The sequence below is a fragment of the Tachypleus tridentatus genome, chromosome 2 (genome assembly GCF_004210375.1).
Source record: "Tachypleus tridentatus isolate NWPU-2018 chromosome 2, ASM421037v1, whole genome shotgun sequence".
Classification (NCBI taxonomy): domain Eukaryota; kingdom Metazoa; phylum Arthropoda; class Merostomata; order Xiphosura; family Limulidae; genus Tachypleus; species Tachypleus tridentatus.
This window is the reverse complement of record NC_134826.1, coordinates 132017245-132035889: the sequence shown is the minus strand read 5'-3', so window position 1 is coordinate 132035889 and position 18645 is coordinate 132017245. Positions and strand designations below refer to the sequence as shown.

At 29.3% G+C, this 18645-nt stretch overlaps 1 protein-coding gene across 1 annotated transcript in view; it reads right to left on the bottom strand.

Moving 5' to 3' along the window:
* The window catches only part of LOC143245132 (MAM and LDL-receptor class A domain-containing protein 1-like), a 209706-nt gene that overhangs the window by 90804 nt on the left and 100257 nt on the right, over positions 1-18645 (bottom strand). The window contains exons 48-57 of the mRNA XM_076491067.1: positions 15400-15484; positions 12914-13036; positions 12149-12295; positions 8086-8174; positions 5920-6087; positions 4879-4978; positions 3848-4006; positions 3416-3595; positions 2874-2972; positions 971-1104 (exon numbers count right to left, since the gene is read on the bottom strand). Of these exons, the coding sequence (XP_076347182.1) occupies positions 971-1104; positions 2874-2972; positions 3416-3595; positions 3848-4006; positions 4879-4978; positions 5920-6087; positions 8086-8174; positions 12149-12295; positions 12914-13036; positions 15400-15484 (1284 nt within the window). The remainder of the gene's footprint in view (positions 1-970; positions 1105-2873; positions 2973-3415; positions 3596-3847; positions 4007-4878; positions 4979-5919; positions 6088-8085; positions 8175-12148; positions 12296-12913; positions 13037-15399; positions 15485-18645) is intronic.

Below are 18645 nucleotides of genomic sequence, written 5' to 3'. Positions count from 1 at the left end.
GAAAGGATGTGGTTAGTCAGAAATTGAAGAAAGGGATAAAATGTCACATACCTGATAATCCAAAATGACCAAATTACACTTAAGTGATTCTTCAAGGAAGGTAAAGGAAATTCACAAGCAAAAATAGACAACTCAAGTTCTCAAGAGTCTGAACAGGCTTTATCTATTTGGGAGAAACCAGGAACAAAGGCTGGCCCACATAAATTTCAATTTTCCAGCAGATAAACACATACAAATCTACCACTGGGTTGCCTGCACCTGAGGCCAGAGAAAGAATGCAAGATGCTGATGTGATCCCCAAAATGGCAACATGAATTTTGGAATTCACTGTGAAGAAGAGTTCACAATATCTGAATGGGGAAAAGGAATATTACAACTGGAACTAACTGATAAAAATTTAAAATGAAAAGGGAAACAGAAGACTTGGGGCATGTGGAAAGAAAAAGTTCACACCCATAGAGGTTAGCACTGAACAAGAATAGCTAACTTATTAGAAAAGAGGTGAGTACCAAAATGGAATTTTCTCCTTTTCACTTAGTAGCAATTTACAATTCTTTATTCATGATTTATTTACTTTACTCTTGACTTCATTTATACAAATTATACATCTCTGCACGTGTATGTGTACACATATATAATAAAGTGCTAAGTTTGTCTACTGCACTGAAAAATCATATTTTCTAGTATGTTTTGCACTTTCATAATGGATTATTTAGAAATTTTACCCTTCAATGTAAATATGTTTAATATTTTCTAAGTTTCATTGCTATTACTTTCATTTACACATAAATTACAGAAAAAAATCTACTGTATTTCTCAGATGAAGAAACAAATACAATAATTATAAAAGATCATGAAGTTCTTCCAAGAAATATTTCACTTTCTTATCCTTGTTGAGTTCAATTACCAAACACTTGTAAGTAATTGATACAAAATAATCTAAAACCAAAACCATATTTGCCATACATACCACTCTTCCGGCTGGCCAAGGTCCTAATGACACAGAAACTCGCTGCCATAGTTTTCCTTTGTTGATATTTACTACAAAGACTGTCTTGTAATTTTTAGGTTTTTCAGGATCCACAACTCTTAGTTCAATTCCTCCTATTTATATAATACCCAAAAATTCATGGTTAAATACATTTAAAAAAAACAAATTCACATTCCTTAAATCACTTTCTCAAATATACCAAAACTCCTACTTGGAGTTATAAAGACTATACCATTTTTTATATACACTGAGCTCACTTCCGACTTTCTTTCCTTGAGCATATACTGTCCTGAATAACTTAATATTAGAGTTCTAGGCTCTTGCTGAACCATTCCATTTAAACAGCTTTGTCAATCATCGTTCTGTAATTCAAAATTGATGATGCATAAGTCCAACAGAAATTTCTTACAGCTTTCCAATGAGTATAAATAAAGAAAAGAAAGCCTCTACCAAGATATTATAATATTTTTAAACTATGTATTTGCCCTTACTGAGAATGTCTGATTTAAAAACAGATATCCACATACAAAATATAAACTTTTAAAATAAATACTTACAGTTTAACTTAAGAAAAAAACAAGTTGGCATTAGTCAGGCAGACAACACAAGTTGCACCATTTCTAAATAGGAATTCAACTTTACTTAAGCCACATAACAGAAGAGATTATAATAGAAGAAAATAAAATAAATAAATAAATCATTGTAAGTTATCTGTACAATTGTTCCAGACTTACACCCTAAAAACACTAAATAATTCTGTAAAAAAAAAAAAAGAATAATTCTTATGGCATATCCTCACAGAATTATAGGATAAATTTTCGAGCTTACAAAAATATCTACTAAATTCACACTAAACTTATTGTTTGCTGTTTTGCCTGTTTTTCTATTAAAAATTAAATAAATAAATGATACAGTGTTCAGTAATCCATGCCCGAATTCCTTAACCTAATCACTTCATTAACAAAATAAATTATTTTTAAGTATTTTTTTGTTATCTAACTTAATAAATTTCTAATTTCTATATTTTAGATACTTTTATAACAAGGATAAAAAATGAATTTTTTTGCAGTCAGACCCAAAGTGTCAAAAATATTAACCTTAATTGCTGTTGTTTTTTTTACAAGTTTGCTATTAGTACTTTACTGTATTTTCATTTATTTTAAATATTCGACTTAGAACACAAAATAATAACACTATAACTCAGAAGTTCAAATTGGGTTAAAAGTATTATCTATATTATGCAGTTTGAGGTGAACAAGTGTAACTTAGTACAGAAAAGAGAAAACTACAAATTTATTTAAATGTTTCCTTTTGAACTTGAGAAATTAAAGCTTTTTTTAATATTAAAATTTGAGTTGTTAACTATCTTTTTATGTCAAATTGATTAACATACATTGATATTAAAGTAGTTTTAAAAGGTTTTGAATAAAACTCTGTAGAAAAGTCGTACCATACAGATTTTTACCTACATGTAATCAGAAGGTTAATATAAACTTTAGTTTACCAGCCAATTCATTTGTTGTTCAGTGGTTGGTGTAGATATATTTGTGTTAACCTGAACTGATGATTTCTTTTGCCATTCAAACAGCTCAGATAATTAACAGAATTAGTGAAATTAATATGCAAAGGTTTTCAATGTAAAACATTTTTAAAAGGGCTTAATTTTAGATCCTCAGCTCCCACGAAGTTTCTAGATCTGATGTTCAATTAATAATTTAAGTTCACTTTAGATCAAGTATCATTCATAATATCACATCTTTACAGTGGAAAGAGACTATTAGTTGAAAAGACTAAAGATGAATGCACAATACCTAATATACACAATGCATATTTAAGGCAAAACACACAAACTCCAAAAACGTCATTCAATGTAGTAACTTACCACCATAAGAGTTGTAATGATAGGCAAATTCTACTGAACAGGAATAGCTCATTTCCTGAAGCACTGGTGTAGTCATTCGAGCAGCACTAGTGAAAATGCCTAAATAAGAAATTAATGTATGTATAACTTTTAAGTCAAATCAATCTTTTATTCTGATTAATCAAATGTGGTATAAATATGTGGAAATTACAAAAAATAATTACAGGGCCTAAGGTAAATTTAACTTTCATATTATTGTACTTGACAATTACATATTCCCAACTGTTGGTATGCAGTTTGTTAATTATAATATCATGATTATGTCAGGACAAGCATCAAAGTAGTGTAAATAAGAGCTTAAGACGTCTGTACAGGGAGAACCAAGTTGAATCAAAACATGTATTGATTGTTACACTCTCTCACTATGAGGTAAGTCAATTCAACTTATCTTGTCATCCTAGTTTATATACACTCTCTAGCTTACTACATTAGTTCTTTACTTTAATTACTTACATTGTACATATTAAAGATAGATTGCATTATATGCTGTGCATACAAAATACCTTTATTTTCACTATCTAAAACCAAAAACCATCCTTCAGGATCACCGTGACTGTCAACACTAGGAATTGTTGTTTCTTCCTGAAAACGGGCAAAACTACTGGCTTTCACAGGATCCCAACGATAAATTCCAGTACCAACGTTGGTCCAACCACACATGGTGTTAACAAAATCACATTCCCCTGAAACCATTACAATGCTATTTCTGAGTGCTTCAAGAGCTGGCAATGTTATGACAAACAGTCATAATTACATTAAAAAGAAGAAAATAATTTAGATAACATAAAACATACAGAAATTTTCAACAGTTGTAATTTGCTGCATAATAATAAGCACAACTAAAATCAGCTGATAGAAAAAAGCAAAATAATTTTACACTTATATTGTAAAACGACTACCATAATAAAACTAATGAAAAATGCAAAACTACTAACCACATTCAGATTCATCTGATCCATCAGCACACTGGTGGTCAAAGTCACAAACCTGGTTCTGTGGGACACACTGATCATTTGTCTTACAGAGAAAATCCTCAACTGTACACCCTTCTGGTAAAGGAGGAAGTGTGGGTGGTGGAGCAGTTGGAAGAGGACCTACAATCAAAAGACATATTTTTATTTTCTCATGTTTATTATTTTGTATATTACTTAACAATACTATTTTATCAGACAATGGTAGAAGTTACCTTATTATATACCAAATACTTTACATTTATTTTTATTCACTGATGTATGAGTTTATGGTAGATGTATTTAATGTTTTAATATTTATAACTCAGATATAAATATTTGATAAATTCCTGGAATTAACTGATTGAGCTGACATAAAATACGTATGAGAAACAAAATTATAACTTAACCATTAAATTTGTTTAGATGTTTCAACCATCGTAGGTTAAACAAAAAAATAAAATAGGCTTGAGACAAATAACTGATCTTTTATAATTCAGTAAAAAAACGTTATATTTTACACAAAATATGTAGTTTATAATACAAAATATCAAACCAATTGTTTACCTATATTTGTTTACAGTTAATCACAGAGCTACACAATGGACTATTTTTTCATGCCTGTCACAAGTATAAAAGTCTGGTTTTTAGAATTTTAAGTACTCAAATTTCACACTGTGCCACTGGAAGGTATTAGTCTTCATTTTAAATCAATTATTAAACCTAAATCCTATATGTTCAGATGAAAATGGTCACACACAAACGCCTTAGAGGAACACCAAAACTCAGAAATTTGGGAAAAAAAAAATTAATTTAAGAAAATTTCACGTAGATACTGCAACACACTAATAGTTTATGTAAAGTCATTACATTACATTTTTAAGTTAATATCTCAGTGTCTGGGAATATTTTAAGAACATGTTATTTACATATATTTTTGAAATGAGAGATCCCCTGCTGAAATTCATCAAATAACAAGTTAATTGTCTTCAAAAGCCTGACAAACATATACTCACTCAGTTCAGGAATACAATCTGATGAAAATGATATATCATCTACTGCCACGTATTTCTTGCCTCCTTTCTTCAAGGCACCAACTATTCCTTCAATGATTACCTGGAACAGTAAGTTACAAATGTGTAAAGTAAAATATGAGAAGCTAGATTTAATCACAAGAGATACTATACATAAGTACCAATAAATACAACAATGGATAATGAATACTTTATTTCAATGATGATATGAATCAGTGAATACAAGTTTTTGGTCATTTCTACTACAATTTAATTTCTATTCCTAATATTTCACCCATTTACTCCAAGTTCATTGGTAGTGAAATATTTTCTCAACAAAATTTTCAGCTCAAATTATATCTTCATATATTTCTCTATATTTACTACTGAATAAATACTTTTTTGTCCCAACAGATTCAGATCAGAAACCAGAAACATCTCTAGTTTGAAGTTCTAAATGTGCAAGGCAACAACATTGTGAAAATAATATCACCACTCTAGTGTGATATTTCTAAGACCCAAACGTTTTTTTCACCTTTACCAAAATTAACATAATGTTGTGTTTTTGGAGCAACACATAAGCATTATTTTAAAAGGTTTCTTTTTATGGGTTAATCCAAAATGATCAGAACACCAAAAAGGAATTTGAAATCCATGATAAAACGTTGTTTTACACATCTTGGAATCCGTTCATCAACTGATTAAAAGTTCTTAGAGAAAATTAACAACAGCCCAACTTAACATTCCAACATATTTCTAAAGCCTAAAAAACATTCATGCTTTCCCAGCTTAAAAACATACTATTAAAACAGTAATAAGTTTAAAGCCCTATTTACTCAGAATTTCATGTATACTTATCTGTAGCAGGTCTATAGAAAGAATACAGAATTAACAACATATCAACTAAATTATTATCACCCAAAACAAAATTTACTTGACTTGTTCAAGGATACGTGCATATTTCATTGAAAGCCTGAATTTTTAAAAATATCTTCTTCCATTAAAGATTCTGGCTGTCAATTAAAAGTGTAAATCTTAAAATACCTGGAAATTCTGCCTCTCTTTGAATAGTACTCCTTCACGTAAGAAATAATACGCTTCATTGCCTTTTTTAGTGACCCACACATCTTTCTCTTGTCCATCTTTAAAATTCCGTGTCTTTATCCTAAGTTCAATAGGTATATCACCACGTACATCATAGTAGAAATTTATCTAAGAAAAAGTTTAATTTATTAAATCACTTAAATTATTTCCAAACAATTTTTAATCAAAACACTATTTCCTATTTTAATAAATTTTTCAGCAAAGTAGTTTTAAACTGTTAAATGAAACACACCTAAAATTATACATTTTTATATGAAAGATCTAAATACACATAAAAAAAAAATTCATGGCAATTCTAGAACTAATAATTCTACCTTGTTAATAATTGGTGCAAGCACATTTCACTGTGTAAATACAATACAGTATGTAAAATGTACCTGAAGTATTCAATCCAGAAAAATTACACATTCATTTGGTGTTTCTAATGCCTCTACCTTGGTAACAGATAATATAATCATAGTTTGTATGTCATGGATAAAAAAAAATTACCACAAAAAAAACAAACAAAGAAAAATATGTTTATCATATGATAACAATATTAAAAACATTTTTAAAAATTATAATTAACACGTGATGCAAATTTGAACTCTCAACCAATACATACTTAAGTATTAACAAAGATTTAAATAAAGAAAATTTTTAAAACTGTGGGGAAAAAATCATAAAAATATTCCTAATCGCTTAAATTTTTAATATTCAGAACTTACTGATTCATTTTTATTTCAGTGAAAAGTGAAGTCATCACTAAAATTAATACTAATTCAGGTCATACCAATGTTAGTATACCTCTTAAAATTTAAACCTATTTAAATTTTGTTTTTTTCTTGAAGGCTGGATGATTGTTTACAACATATCACCAGCATTGTATTGGCAATAAGATAGTATCTAGTTTAAAATCACTTTTCATCATTTGCCTGTTTCTACTAATTACAGATTTTGAAATTAGTTCTTCACAAGAGAAATGCACCAGTCTGCTTTCATGTGAAAAACCTAGAATGATAACATACATTTAAATTTTTCAGTACACAATAAGTCTAGCAGGCTTTACAAAATTTCAAGCCTTAAAAACGTTTGGCAGAACAGTAAAAGTAATATCTTTTGAAGACTAGAAACAATAAATACTATCATTTCAATAATACCATATAAAATAATTTATTTTACAGAATTTTCAAAGCTCCTCTTTATCACAAGTCGTTCTTCATTTTTGTTTCAAGTTCAAAAAATCTAAGGAGCATGAGAACATGCTTTTTGATGGTGAATAGTTTAAGAAAGTGAATGCATTTAAATATCTTTGATCAACTATGCAAACAGACAGAGGAATGAGCAAAAGCATTAAGAAACAAATAAACAAAGTCAGGACAAGGCGACAAAACAAATACAATATTTAAATAAGACTATGATATGTTATACAGAGCTGAATGTTGAAGTTCAGAAAAGAGGAACAGATTATGAGTGTGGCATAGATTCAGATGTTGAGGTGGATAACAGAGGTGTCAAAAAAAATAAAAACTGCATCAGCAACAAAACCAATAGGGAAAGAGTGAAAGTAGTACCAGTTATGGAGAAAATAAGATAAACTTAGCTTAGATGGCTCAGTGACATGGAAGAATAATACAAGGAATAAGTTGGTATGAAAATAATATATATGACATTGGAAAGGAAAATGTCAAGGGAATAAGTGAAGATAAAGTGGATGAATACAACGAGAGCAGATATGAGAAAATGTGGTATGCAAGTAGCTCTGACACAGAACTGAAAAACGTGAAAGAAATAAACCAAATATTCAGACTGCAAGTAGCTGGGACAAATGCTAAGAAGAAAAAATTTCATGCAAAAATGCTATTAGTCAGTTTCATTTGAATACTCATGATGAGATTTTGATCAAGCTTAGTGACATAGTAATCCTATGAAGAGTTAGTTGTTCACATTTTGAAACAGAAAACAGCAATATCAAAAATGTTTCTTACATACTTTACATGAAGATATTTAAATTTATTCAATAAAATTACAATACATTCCTATCATGCCAGTTCTAAATAAAATCTATATTTATAAATTTATTCTACAAAATACAATTAAGTGTTAAAAAACATATTTTTCACTCACTTTGCAGTTTTCTGTTGGTTGGAATACAGGACCAGCTAGTTTAGCAATCTTATTGGTGTTCATATCTGGTTCCAAGATCAAAAATCCTCCTGTAAATAAGTGCAAGTTAAATTATTACAAAAAGTTAAAACATGTACACACTGTTGAACACCCAATTCTGGTTTTAATGATGAAATAATGAACTGAAAATGAAACTGTTATTTCAGTCCTTTGATATACACTGGTCTCCTTCTTTCTAAACACACTGGAATAACATATCTGCAGGTACAAATGTATTTAAAGTACATATGTAAGCATATTAAAATCATGCCCACAGACATAACTTTGCAAACAAAAGCATACAACCTTAAAAGTAATGTATAGCATTGAACAACAATGAGAAAGCTACAGCCCACTAGTATAAGAAAGTTTTTATGTTATTATTAAAATATTTATTTCAAAGCTAAACCTTCATAAAATACCCCAAGTTAAAAAAAAATAGCTATTTCTATTACATAAACTAGTTCAACTTTTATTAGGCCTAATATCATGTTATTATGTATTTGGGCGAGCCAGATTCTTTACAGTAGGTAACTATGATTTGTTGGTGATAAATTTCAACAATAAACAAACAGCACATAATCCATTTGTTTTAAAATAATATATATCAAAACATATCAAATGTATATACAAACGTTTGCTACATAGTTAATTACCACACTTGTATCCAGAACTTTAAATAATCATTTCTTTTTATCAAAGACACAGGCTTGTTTAGTTACTTTAGTTCAAAATTGATGTGATAAACTATTCTTCTCTGCTATGTTATTACAATACCATCAGTGTTAATTTCACTTATTTTACACTACTGTTTATCAAAGTTGTATCCAGGGCTTTAAATAATTGTCTTTTGTTAAAAGTTAAAACAGGTTTATTCAATTACTTTAAAATACAATTGATAAGACAAATTATTCTTCTCTACTCTGTTGTTATAAAACAATATGCAACAATTTCACTCTAAATTCATTACTATAAGTGTTGATTATCGTAAACATATCCAGAGTTCTAAATAATTGTTTCTTTTTCCATCAAAGTCCACACAGGTTGATTAAATTACTTTAGAACACAATTGCAAGGATAAATTATTCTCTATTCCATCAAATTTGGGTTATTCCAAGAGCTGTGAATGGATGTTGTCTGAAATTTAAAAGCTACACAGGCAAAGAAGGACAAATTCCAGCTAAAAGTTTATCAGATGACATTGCAATAAAACTTATGGACAAGTACAACAGACTAGGATACTGGGTTTCCGTGGACAACTTCTACACTTTCTCTCATTTATTTGACAAATTACTGCCTATGGGAACCTATGCTCATTGGACATGCAGGAAACACATGTATTTCCCACAACAACTAGTTTCTAAAGGACTAAGAAGTGGAGACGTACGATTCTGACAGCCTTAAAATGGAGCAACAAACAAGACATTTACACTCTAATACCATGAGAACGATGAAGAGAAAAGGAGAGAATACGGAGATGACAAAACCTCAGTTAATTTGGACAAAGATAAAAGGAAAAGATGAAGATTATGCCTCATAAAACAAGGTACTTATAAAATGTACGCTTTTCAATTAATTTCTTTGTACAAAACATTCTGACAAGTATCACACAAGTGCTACCCTACAAAGAAGTGAAGTTTTTACTTAGTACATAGTCTGCACTACTGAAATAATCATAGTTTGCTTATTTTACATGTTTAACTACATAAGATAAATATAAGCTTATTATAAGAGTATTACTTACGTACAAGGTAAAAGTGTGTGCTCTTTTCTTTATAGATTTTTTTCTCTAACACTAACAATATCTTAGTAGCATTTTTGTTTGTTTGTGTTTAAATTTACAGCAATTTTTTCTTTTTATATTGTGTTTTGACTGAAATATATATTTTTAAAGTTTTATTTTATTATTCATACACTTGTATACCCATTCACTGAATGGTCCAGCATGGCCAGATCAGTTAAGGCATTCAACTCATAATCTGAGGGTCGTTGGATCGAATCCCTGTTGCACCAAACATGCTCGCCCTTTCAGTCGTGGGGGCATTATAATGAGACAGTCAATCTCACTATTCATTGGCAAAAGAGTAGCCCAAGATTTGGCAGTGGGTGGTGATGACTAGATGCCTTCCCTCTAGTCTTACACAACAAAATTAGGGACAGCTAGCACAGATAGCCCTCGTGCAGCTCTGCATGAAATTCAGAAACAAACCAATCAAAACCTGGTAGTTATGATCCTTTCCATGTGTCAGAATCAGTTTACAATTTTATATATTACATCATAATTAAGACTTTTGAAGTTTTCTAAAATGTTCGTAGTAAAGTACCTATACATATAAATTAGCTTAATTGGTAGTTTTCTTTTGTTTTGTGTTCTGAGTTCTTTAAGAGTTCTTCAAAATTCTTTATTCTTTCATTTTTCTTGTATGTTAGTTTGTACAATTTAAATTGTGTCATGCAATTTGTATGTGCATTATTCCTTTCTGACATAGATAAGCATTTGTGCATAACTTTATTTCACAGGATTTGGTAAAATACTGTACCTTTCTAAAATGTTATGAATAAGCTTATTTTTAAGTTGTCAAGTCTCTAATCTTGCATAATTTGGTTTTGTTTTACCTCATTTTAGATGATTAAAAGAATAACACAAATTCAATAGGCATAGTTGTGTACTGTCTACAAGATAAAAACCTTTAACTACAATACCAGTATTTTGAAAAATACAGTGATATTTCAGCTATTATATTACATATATATATATATATATATATATATATATATATATATGTGTGTGTGTGTGTGTGTGTGTGTGTGTGTATACATATATATATATATATATTAAAACATAGCACAATAAATACAAAATTCATCCTAGAACAATGATTTTGAGTACGTACAGTGTTAAGTTATTAGTTTGTGTCTGTGCATCATAAGTGTTAAGCCTTTCTATAAGCTTTGTTTATTCTTCCAAGTGAAAGGTTAAGATATTTTAATTTTTGCAAGCTTCAAATACACATTTTTGTGAACAAAAAATGATACAATTACTATATTAGTACACATAAAGCCTCTATAACTTACCTGGGTTTCTAAATAAATTATATGTGGATTACAAACATTTTATGTCTATTCAGAGCAGCAACTTAGTTGTCACACTTCAATATTTTTAGTGAAATTATGACGTTCTCTTTCAAGCTATTTATGAACACTTGTCAGATTTACATAGATTGAAATGTGCACTTTCAACTGATTATAAATATTTACTCAAGAAAAGTAGGAAGCACTAGACAATAAGTTTCAAAACAATGAAGTGGTGGGAGGAGTCACTCTACTAGATTGGCTAAATACATTGATATTTCAGCAAATCAAAGAGTTGGAATGTTATAAGTTTATAATTAAACTTGTACATATCTGAAATTGAAGTTTCTAATTCTTTTACTACTGTACATGTTGTATGGTAAGCATAGTCAAATATAATATGAGTGGTAATGCAAGAGGAGGTGCTGTTTGACAAAAACCGATATTTAGCTTTTCCTTTTTACATTTTCTTTACACTAAGAAAATAAAACGTTAAAATTTGAAATAGAAACTATGTTTTAATGCTAATTTCACTGACATACAGTAATATTAAAGTTACTTAATAATATTTTAAAAAACAACTCTCTAAAAGGTTTAAACATAACCTCTTTAAACTGCCTGTAACAACAGAGCAATATAATTTTATAACTTTTTTTTTTTATAAGTTTCATAGAATGTTGGGTTTTAGAATAACAGGCATAAATAAGTGTATAAAGTAGTTTTGAATGTATTACATCATAAAAGATTATTTAAAATTAAATGTATAAATGCTGAAAAACTTTAATATTCATACTGATTGTATAAATCATGAAGCATGAATATAATTTAACATTTAAGCTTTTCAGTATTTTTAACTATAAACATTTAAACATATTAACAACTATATTTAGATCTTTATACAACTCAAGATATTTGATCTTGTCCTAAGATTTTTCAAAAGTATGAACCTTACCAAAACGAAGCCCCCTTGTGTGATCTCTTGTAGGACCCTCTGACAAAAACTGAAATCCAGACCTTCTTGTAAATCTTGCATTTCCAGCTACATCATGTTGCCAGTCACAAAGTGAATAATCAAAATTGCATCGATAGTGGTACTCATCTGCAAAATTAAGGCCAAATTTCAACAACATAATTTTTTTTTTTACGATTGAAAATTTTTAAATCATTTTCTCAAGTATTTTTATAGTCACAGAATATACATTTTTAAAGATCATCATTTATGCAGTTTTGAAATACATCTAAGTATTTCTTTAGCATTACACTAATCCATTCTCTAAATTCAAATTAATTTCCATTAAATTAAAAGCGACTAATTGTATTTAAAAAAAAAACTTTTGATTAGCATTCTTTAATTCAACTATACAGAAAGTACAAACAACAGATTATGGTAGATTATTTACAAAATATACTATTTATGATACTTATCACTGTAATTTGCTATGTCTTTAGCTTGCACAATCTTCTAAAATTAACACAAAGCAATTAGGTATTACATTTTATATATTTCACGTTACTCCATAATATACTAAAAATGATTTTTATCCCCAAAATGTAGCCCTTTAATGCAACCCACTGAAAGTTAATCAGTTACTTTCTACATTACCTATTATTAAGTCAGTTTTTGACTTGTAGTCATGACATCAGTTTAATTTTGTCTTGAAATGAAAAAATAGAAGCAAAAATTTAAAGAAAACCATAAGCTCATTCAAATACATACAACAGTGTTGTTCATCACTTTGGTCTCCACAATCATCTGTATAATCACAAATGTGGCTTTCGTCAACACAAACTTTGTTTGCACACCAGAACTGGGTGTCAGAACATCCTTCCAAATTTGGTGCTAAAAACACATCAATCAAAAACTATTTCATTATGCAAAGCAATTATACTTCAGTAACTTACTTCTAAGATTATAATATCATCCAAAAAAAATTAATAAAATGTTATAATAATAAATGAAACATAGTTTAAGAAATAGAAAGATTCTAAAACTAGTTTTAGAAAAAACATGTTTAAATATTCCCTACACCAAATTTTATTTTGTTAATCTTCTGTTACTTATATTCAACTATCTGAAATCAAAGGTTAGATAATTATAATTAATTATACTATAATACAATACACATATATATAACTAACTAAACATCTTATTTCATAATTAACTTTACAAATACATAATTTCCTAACATCCAGGTATTAAAACTTCATTTATGGAATTATAAATATTTCATAATGGTGGCTAACTATATTATAAAAAACAAAAACAAAACCAATTTTTTCCAGTAAAACATTCAAAATTGTCACAGATATTTTAATTGTTAATGAGGATTTTGATGCCTTTCTTTTCATTGTTTAAAGCACCTTAACTACTGCTCTGATTTTGGTAACAGTCTAACATATGATGTACATTTCTTGAAAAAAAATGCATTATTTTCAGATCTGTCTCGTTCGTTTTAATCTCTCTCACTTTTTTCTATATAGACCGTTGATGAAATGTAAGTTGATTAAAGTAATGGTTTTGAAAAATGAGTTGTTTTAATTTCATTTTTCATCATTTGCAAAATACACATATACATGGATTTTCATTCATAAATGTTACTGTAAGTGATCTTTTCCACAAATCATGAAAACCACTTATAGCAAAACCAGTTTAAGTAGATACTCCTGATAAGAACTTAAAGATAATTCAATGGTTTAAATTAATTTTATTAATTTACAGTTTGCCATTATAATTACTTATATTCTTATGATTATCACAAAACTCTGTGAGAAATATTTCATTAAAAGAACATTAATAAATTTATTTTAAGTTACAGAAAAGTGAAACTATCTGCATACCTTATTAACAACCATTAACCCTCATCAACACGGCTTTGGAAAGTCACAAAAGTTACATTTGCAGAGCCAATGAGGTCCAATCAAACCCCAGCACAAAATTACCATTATAGTAAGCTCTAGATTTAAATTCAAATTGCCAGTTGCATAATAACCTTTATTAGGATTACCATTCAATATGAATAACATAAAAATACATGTATTCTACAGGAAGTATGTTGACAAATCAATTAATTAGAAAATTATATTGTTCACCAGTATACAAATAAGTAATATTAAACCATTCCTTATACAAACAGTGTAGAAAAAAATAATAACAAGGTTTTAGTATACTCCTATATTCAAGTCATTATCCACCAATATATGACAAGATTATCACAATTCTACAAAATTCAAATCAAATGAAACTGAAAGTGCACATTTATAGTAAGCTATGGATTGAAAATCAAATAATCAGGTAATTTATATCAATTATCAAACAAGGTTTCTACAAAACACAGCATTATAAGCAGTCATCACACAAAACGTTTGTAGAGAAATGGAATAGTCATACATGCTTACCACATTGATGTTGTAACCAAACAGAGATGATACTGTACTACTATGACAAATTATCCACTACAACAGCCTATGTAGTGAATAAACATATAAAAACTTGTTTTGTATGCTACAGGGCAAACTCCACATATAGCAATGGTCAATGATATTATGAAGTCCATGTGGACCTCAGATAAATGTTAGATCATATCGAAATACTCCATCTGTCCATTTTGAAAACAAGTCTTTTTAAGTCATGATTTATGGTTGATAATTACACAAATTGGTATAAAATTGTAATGGTAATGTAAAAATGATATACAACCAAGAAAGTCACTGATAAGGGTTAAATAGTTGTAAAACTCTGCAACAAATTTGGAAATATCACCACAAAGTTATGAAATTGTCATGAAAACTCTGCTATCATCTAGTTAATTTTGCACTTCACCAACATATTTTTTATAATACATACAACAATTGGTCTTCATTCTTCCAAATTTATCATCAATGTAAAATATCATTGTAGCCTTTCCTTTCATGTAGCTATGGTAAAGTTACAGGCAAAGTTATATCAAACTATTTTTGTAAAATAATACAGAAGCAAACATATAAAATATCTGAATGAAAAACTTGTACTGAATTAAATGCAAAATTGTTTGACAATGAAAAATATTTTATCTAATGATCTATATCTGTAATATAATTAGTTCTAATCAAAAACTTAATTGTTGGCAATCACTGCCATCTTCGTTAAATATTACACGTATCAAAGTTACTTTACTATGTTTCTGTAAGTGATAAGTAAAGAAAAATATTATAACAACTACTTACGTGGTATTCCACAATCAACCATTGTTATATCATCAACAGCAACATACTGTCGTTCAGAACCAGATTTGGAACTCCTAAAGTACAGCTACCAAGAATAAACATACAATATTAAACAAACTAAATGGATTTTGTAGAATATTATTTCAAACTAAGACACAAAATGTAAACTTTGTAACTTAACATACACACTCATATATTCACTTTAAACACAATATTAAAATCAAAACTTTATCTCTTACAGCTGTGGTATGTAGAAACATCATGTATTTTCTACATTCTTATTTCGTTCTAGAATGTTTGTAAATTTTTCATTTATTCTAGGTAACAGTATTTAAGAAAGTCATTAAATTACTGTCTTTCTAGCTACCTAATGTTCCATTGAAATAACACCTGAACTGCCGATGGGAGAAAGAACTGTGAAGTTGCAAATAATATATAAAAGTAGATAATACTTTTCAATAATAGTCAGGTGAATCTGCAACCTCCCATATTTTAAATAGGAATGGCCAGCCTCATTAGTAGCACAAGTCACTCTACATACATCTGGCATTACTAACATAAGTAACTAATGTGAGATTTAGTCAGTATAGAGTAGAATCTCAACCAATGCAGTTTAACAGAAAATAGTTTAGATCTAGTAAAAGTGACTACATTTCTTTAAACACACACACACACAAATGTATATATACAATGTATTTCTTTACATAAATAATTAAGATTGTTCCTTGTATTTTTGTACAATGGTTAATATTCTCTTCATTTCCTTCTTATGAACTCAGAATTACTTCATAATAAATATCTCATTTACATCTACAATTATTCTGTAGACCTACCTTGTTACTCTACTGAAAATCAGTTTGACCTAAAAACATCACAAAGTGGATAGGAAAGAGAAAAGTTTGGCATCATCACCACAGTGTATCTTATTACAATTTTCTATTTTCTTCTGACATGCTGTCCTTTACTCCTGCTCCTGTGTTATTAAATTTAAATGACATTTTCCACAAGTCAAAGAACTAACTATCAACAGGAAGAGTTAACGACTGAAAGGAAATGGATGTCTGAGAGACTTGTCAAGTCTTAGATAAGTCCTCTCCTGGACATAGGACATTTGCTAATGTAACAGAGGTCCATAATTTCTTTCTTGTTGCAGCTGATACCTGGTCCACTAAGAATAGCCAACAATATCCTGATCTGATAATTGGCCTCAGTGCAAGGAAAGAACAGGTGTAACTAAAGGTTACAGCAAAAGTTGGTCATTTGGGGAATCTGAGGTCAAATAGAAAAGTTTGTACTGGACTCCCAAGCTTTCATCAGTCAGATTAACCAAATTCCAGTTCTGGATGAAGTAACCAAAAGAAGATGATAAGAAGACATAGGTGCCAATAAGATACAAGCATGTGTTTTTCTCATAGCAAAGCTACATATGACTATCTGCTGTGTCCTCTGAGAGAAATCAGACATCTGATTTTAGCATTGTAAATTTGTACACTTATTACTGTCTCATCAAAAGACTTGGGGTGCATAGTTAGCTGAGTGGAGCTCCTCCAACAAAAGGTGAAATAGCTGACATCAAATTGTAAAGATGATGAACCATGGAGTATTTAAGCCTTTCTGAACCAGGAGGTATACTGCCAGCAGTGGCAGAGCTGACAAACAGATTACTCATTACTCTACTCCTTCGAGATGCTCCAAATGGCAATGTTATCAGCATATTGTGATGAGAGAGTGCATGTTAAGAGGGAGGAAAGAGTATGTCACTAATGAATAAGAAGGTTGTCCTGAGCAACAACCCTTGTGGGACTCCAGCAATTTAAAATGAATGGTTGTCAAGTTTCATGGCTGAACTTGACTTTGGTTGTATGGTCAAAGAAAAAGCTGAAAATCCAGCAAACTATTATTGTATAGATGCCTATAGTGTATATCTTGAATTTAAACACACACACACACCCCCAATATTCAAAAGTGCCTACTATTTTATACTAATGGTAGTAGAGCATTAAATAATTTGTATTTAAATAAATAAATTTTAATAATGCAACAAGAGCCATTAGAAATACATCCAAGCTAGTCATTGTTTATTCCTGTCGGAATCAGTTGTATTACAAGTGAAACCAATGTTTATCTATTCAGAACTCAAAAAAATACAATATGTAATTTGAGAGATAAAAATCTTGACTTCATGTTGGTTATAGGTATTATATAATTAAACATAAGAGAGAACTATTAATAAATCCTGAAATAGAGGATGTGACAAGTGGGTGTGTCAGGAGGAGTCTGATATTTCATTGGATATATCTGTAACCCAACAAATTTGAAGGCTATGAAAATTATGTTTTTTCTGAGCAATTGCAATTATATAGTGAGGTATTTACATTTAATATCATACTTTTTTAAAGGGTGGTGCATCAAATAGAGAAGATACCTATAGAAAATGTGTTACATAATGGGAAATTCAGGATTTTTTTATATTTATTTGTAGAATTAGGAACTTAAAACTTGTATACTATTAAAATATGGATTATTAACTAAGATTATATGCTACAGTAATTGGTATAACATATAGAAAAAGTAATTTAATAAAATTTTGAATCTAAATCTTTGTGTCATGTGAAGTAAAGAATATTCATGGTGAGAGTATTAACCTAAACATCTGCTCTAATATGTCCAAAATTGGCCTAAGCATCTGCTCTAATATGTCCAAAATTGGCCTAAACATCTGCTCTAATATGTCCAAGATTAACCTAAACATCTGCTCTAATATGTCCAAGTCCAAAAAGAATAATTCTTGAGAGAAAAGACATCCTTTCTACACAAAAGTAACCTATGTGTTATAACAAGTTAAGTTCAAACCCAAAGTGTAAAAAAGTCCAAGCTATCTTTCTATCAGAATATCTCTAAATGTCTCAACTGTGTTTTTTTCTTATTCTGTCTACCTACACCTTTACAAAAAATGTTAATGTTTCCTCAAGAAATAGTTTATGTTCACAGGAAGATAAATGAAACAAAATCTTTTATTTACTTGCTTTGTATATTCATACACAGTTACATAAAAACTATCTGCATTAACTGCCCCCAATTTTGAACTGATATAATGACTGAAACAATCCAACATTCTCATTATACAAATGTTTCAAGGTCATATACCTCCTAATTCATTTACTCATGTAAAGGTTTCAAGAAGCCTGGACAGTTTGGGTAATAAACAATGTCTCTGTCAAAGAATTTTTGTGTTTGTAACAACAG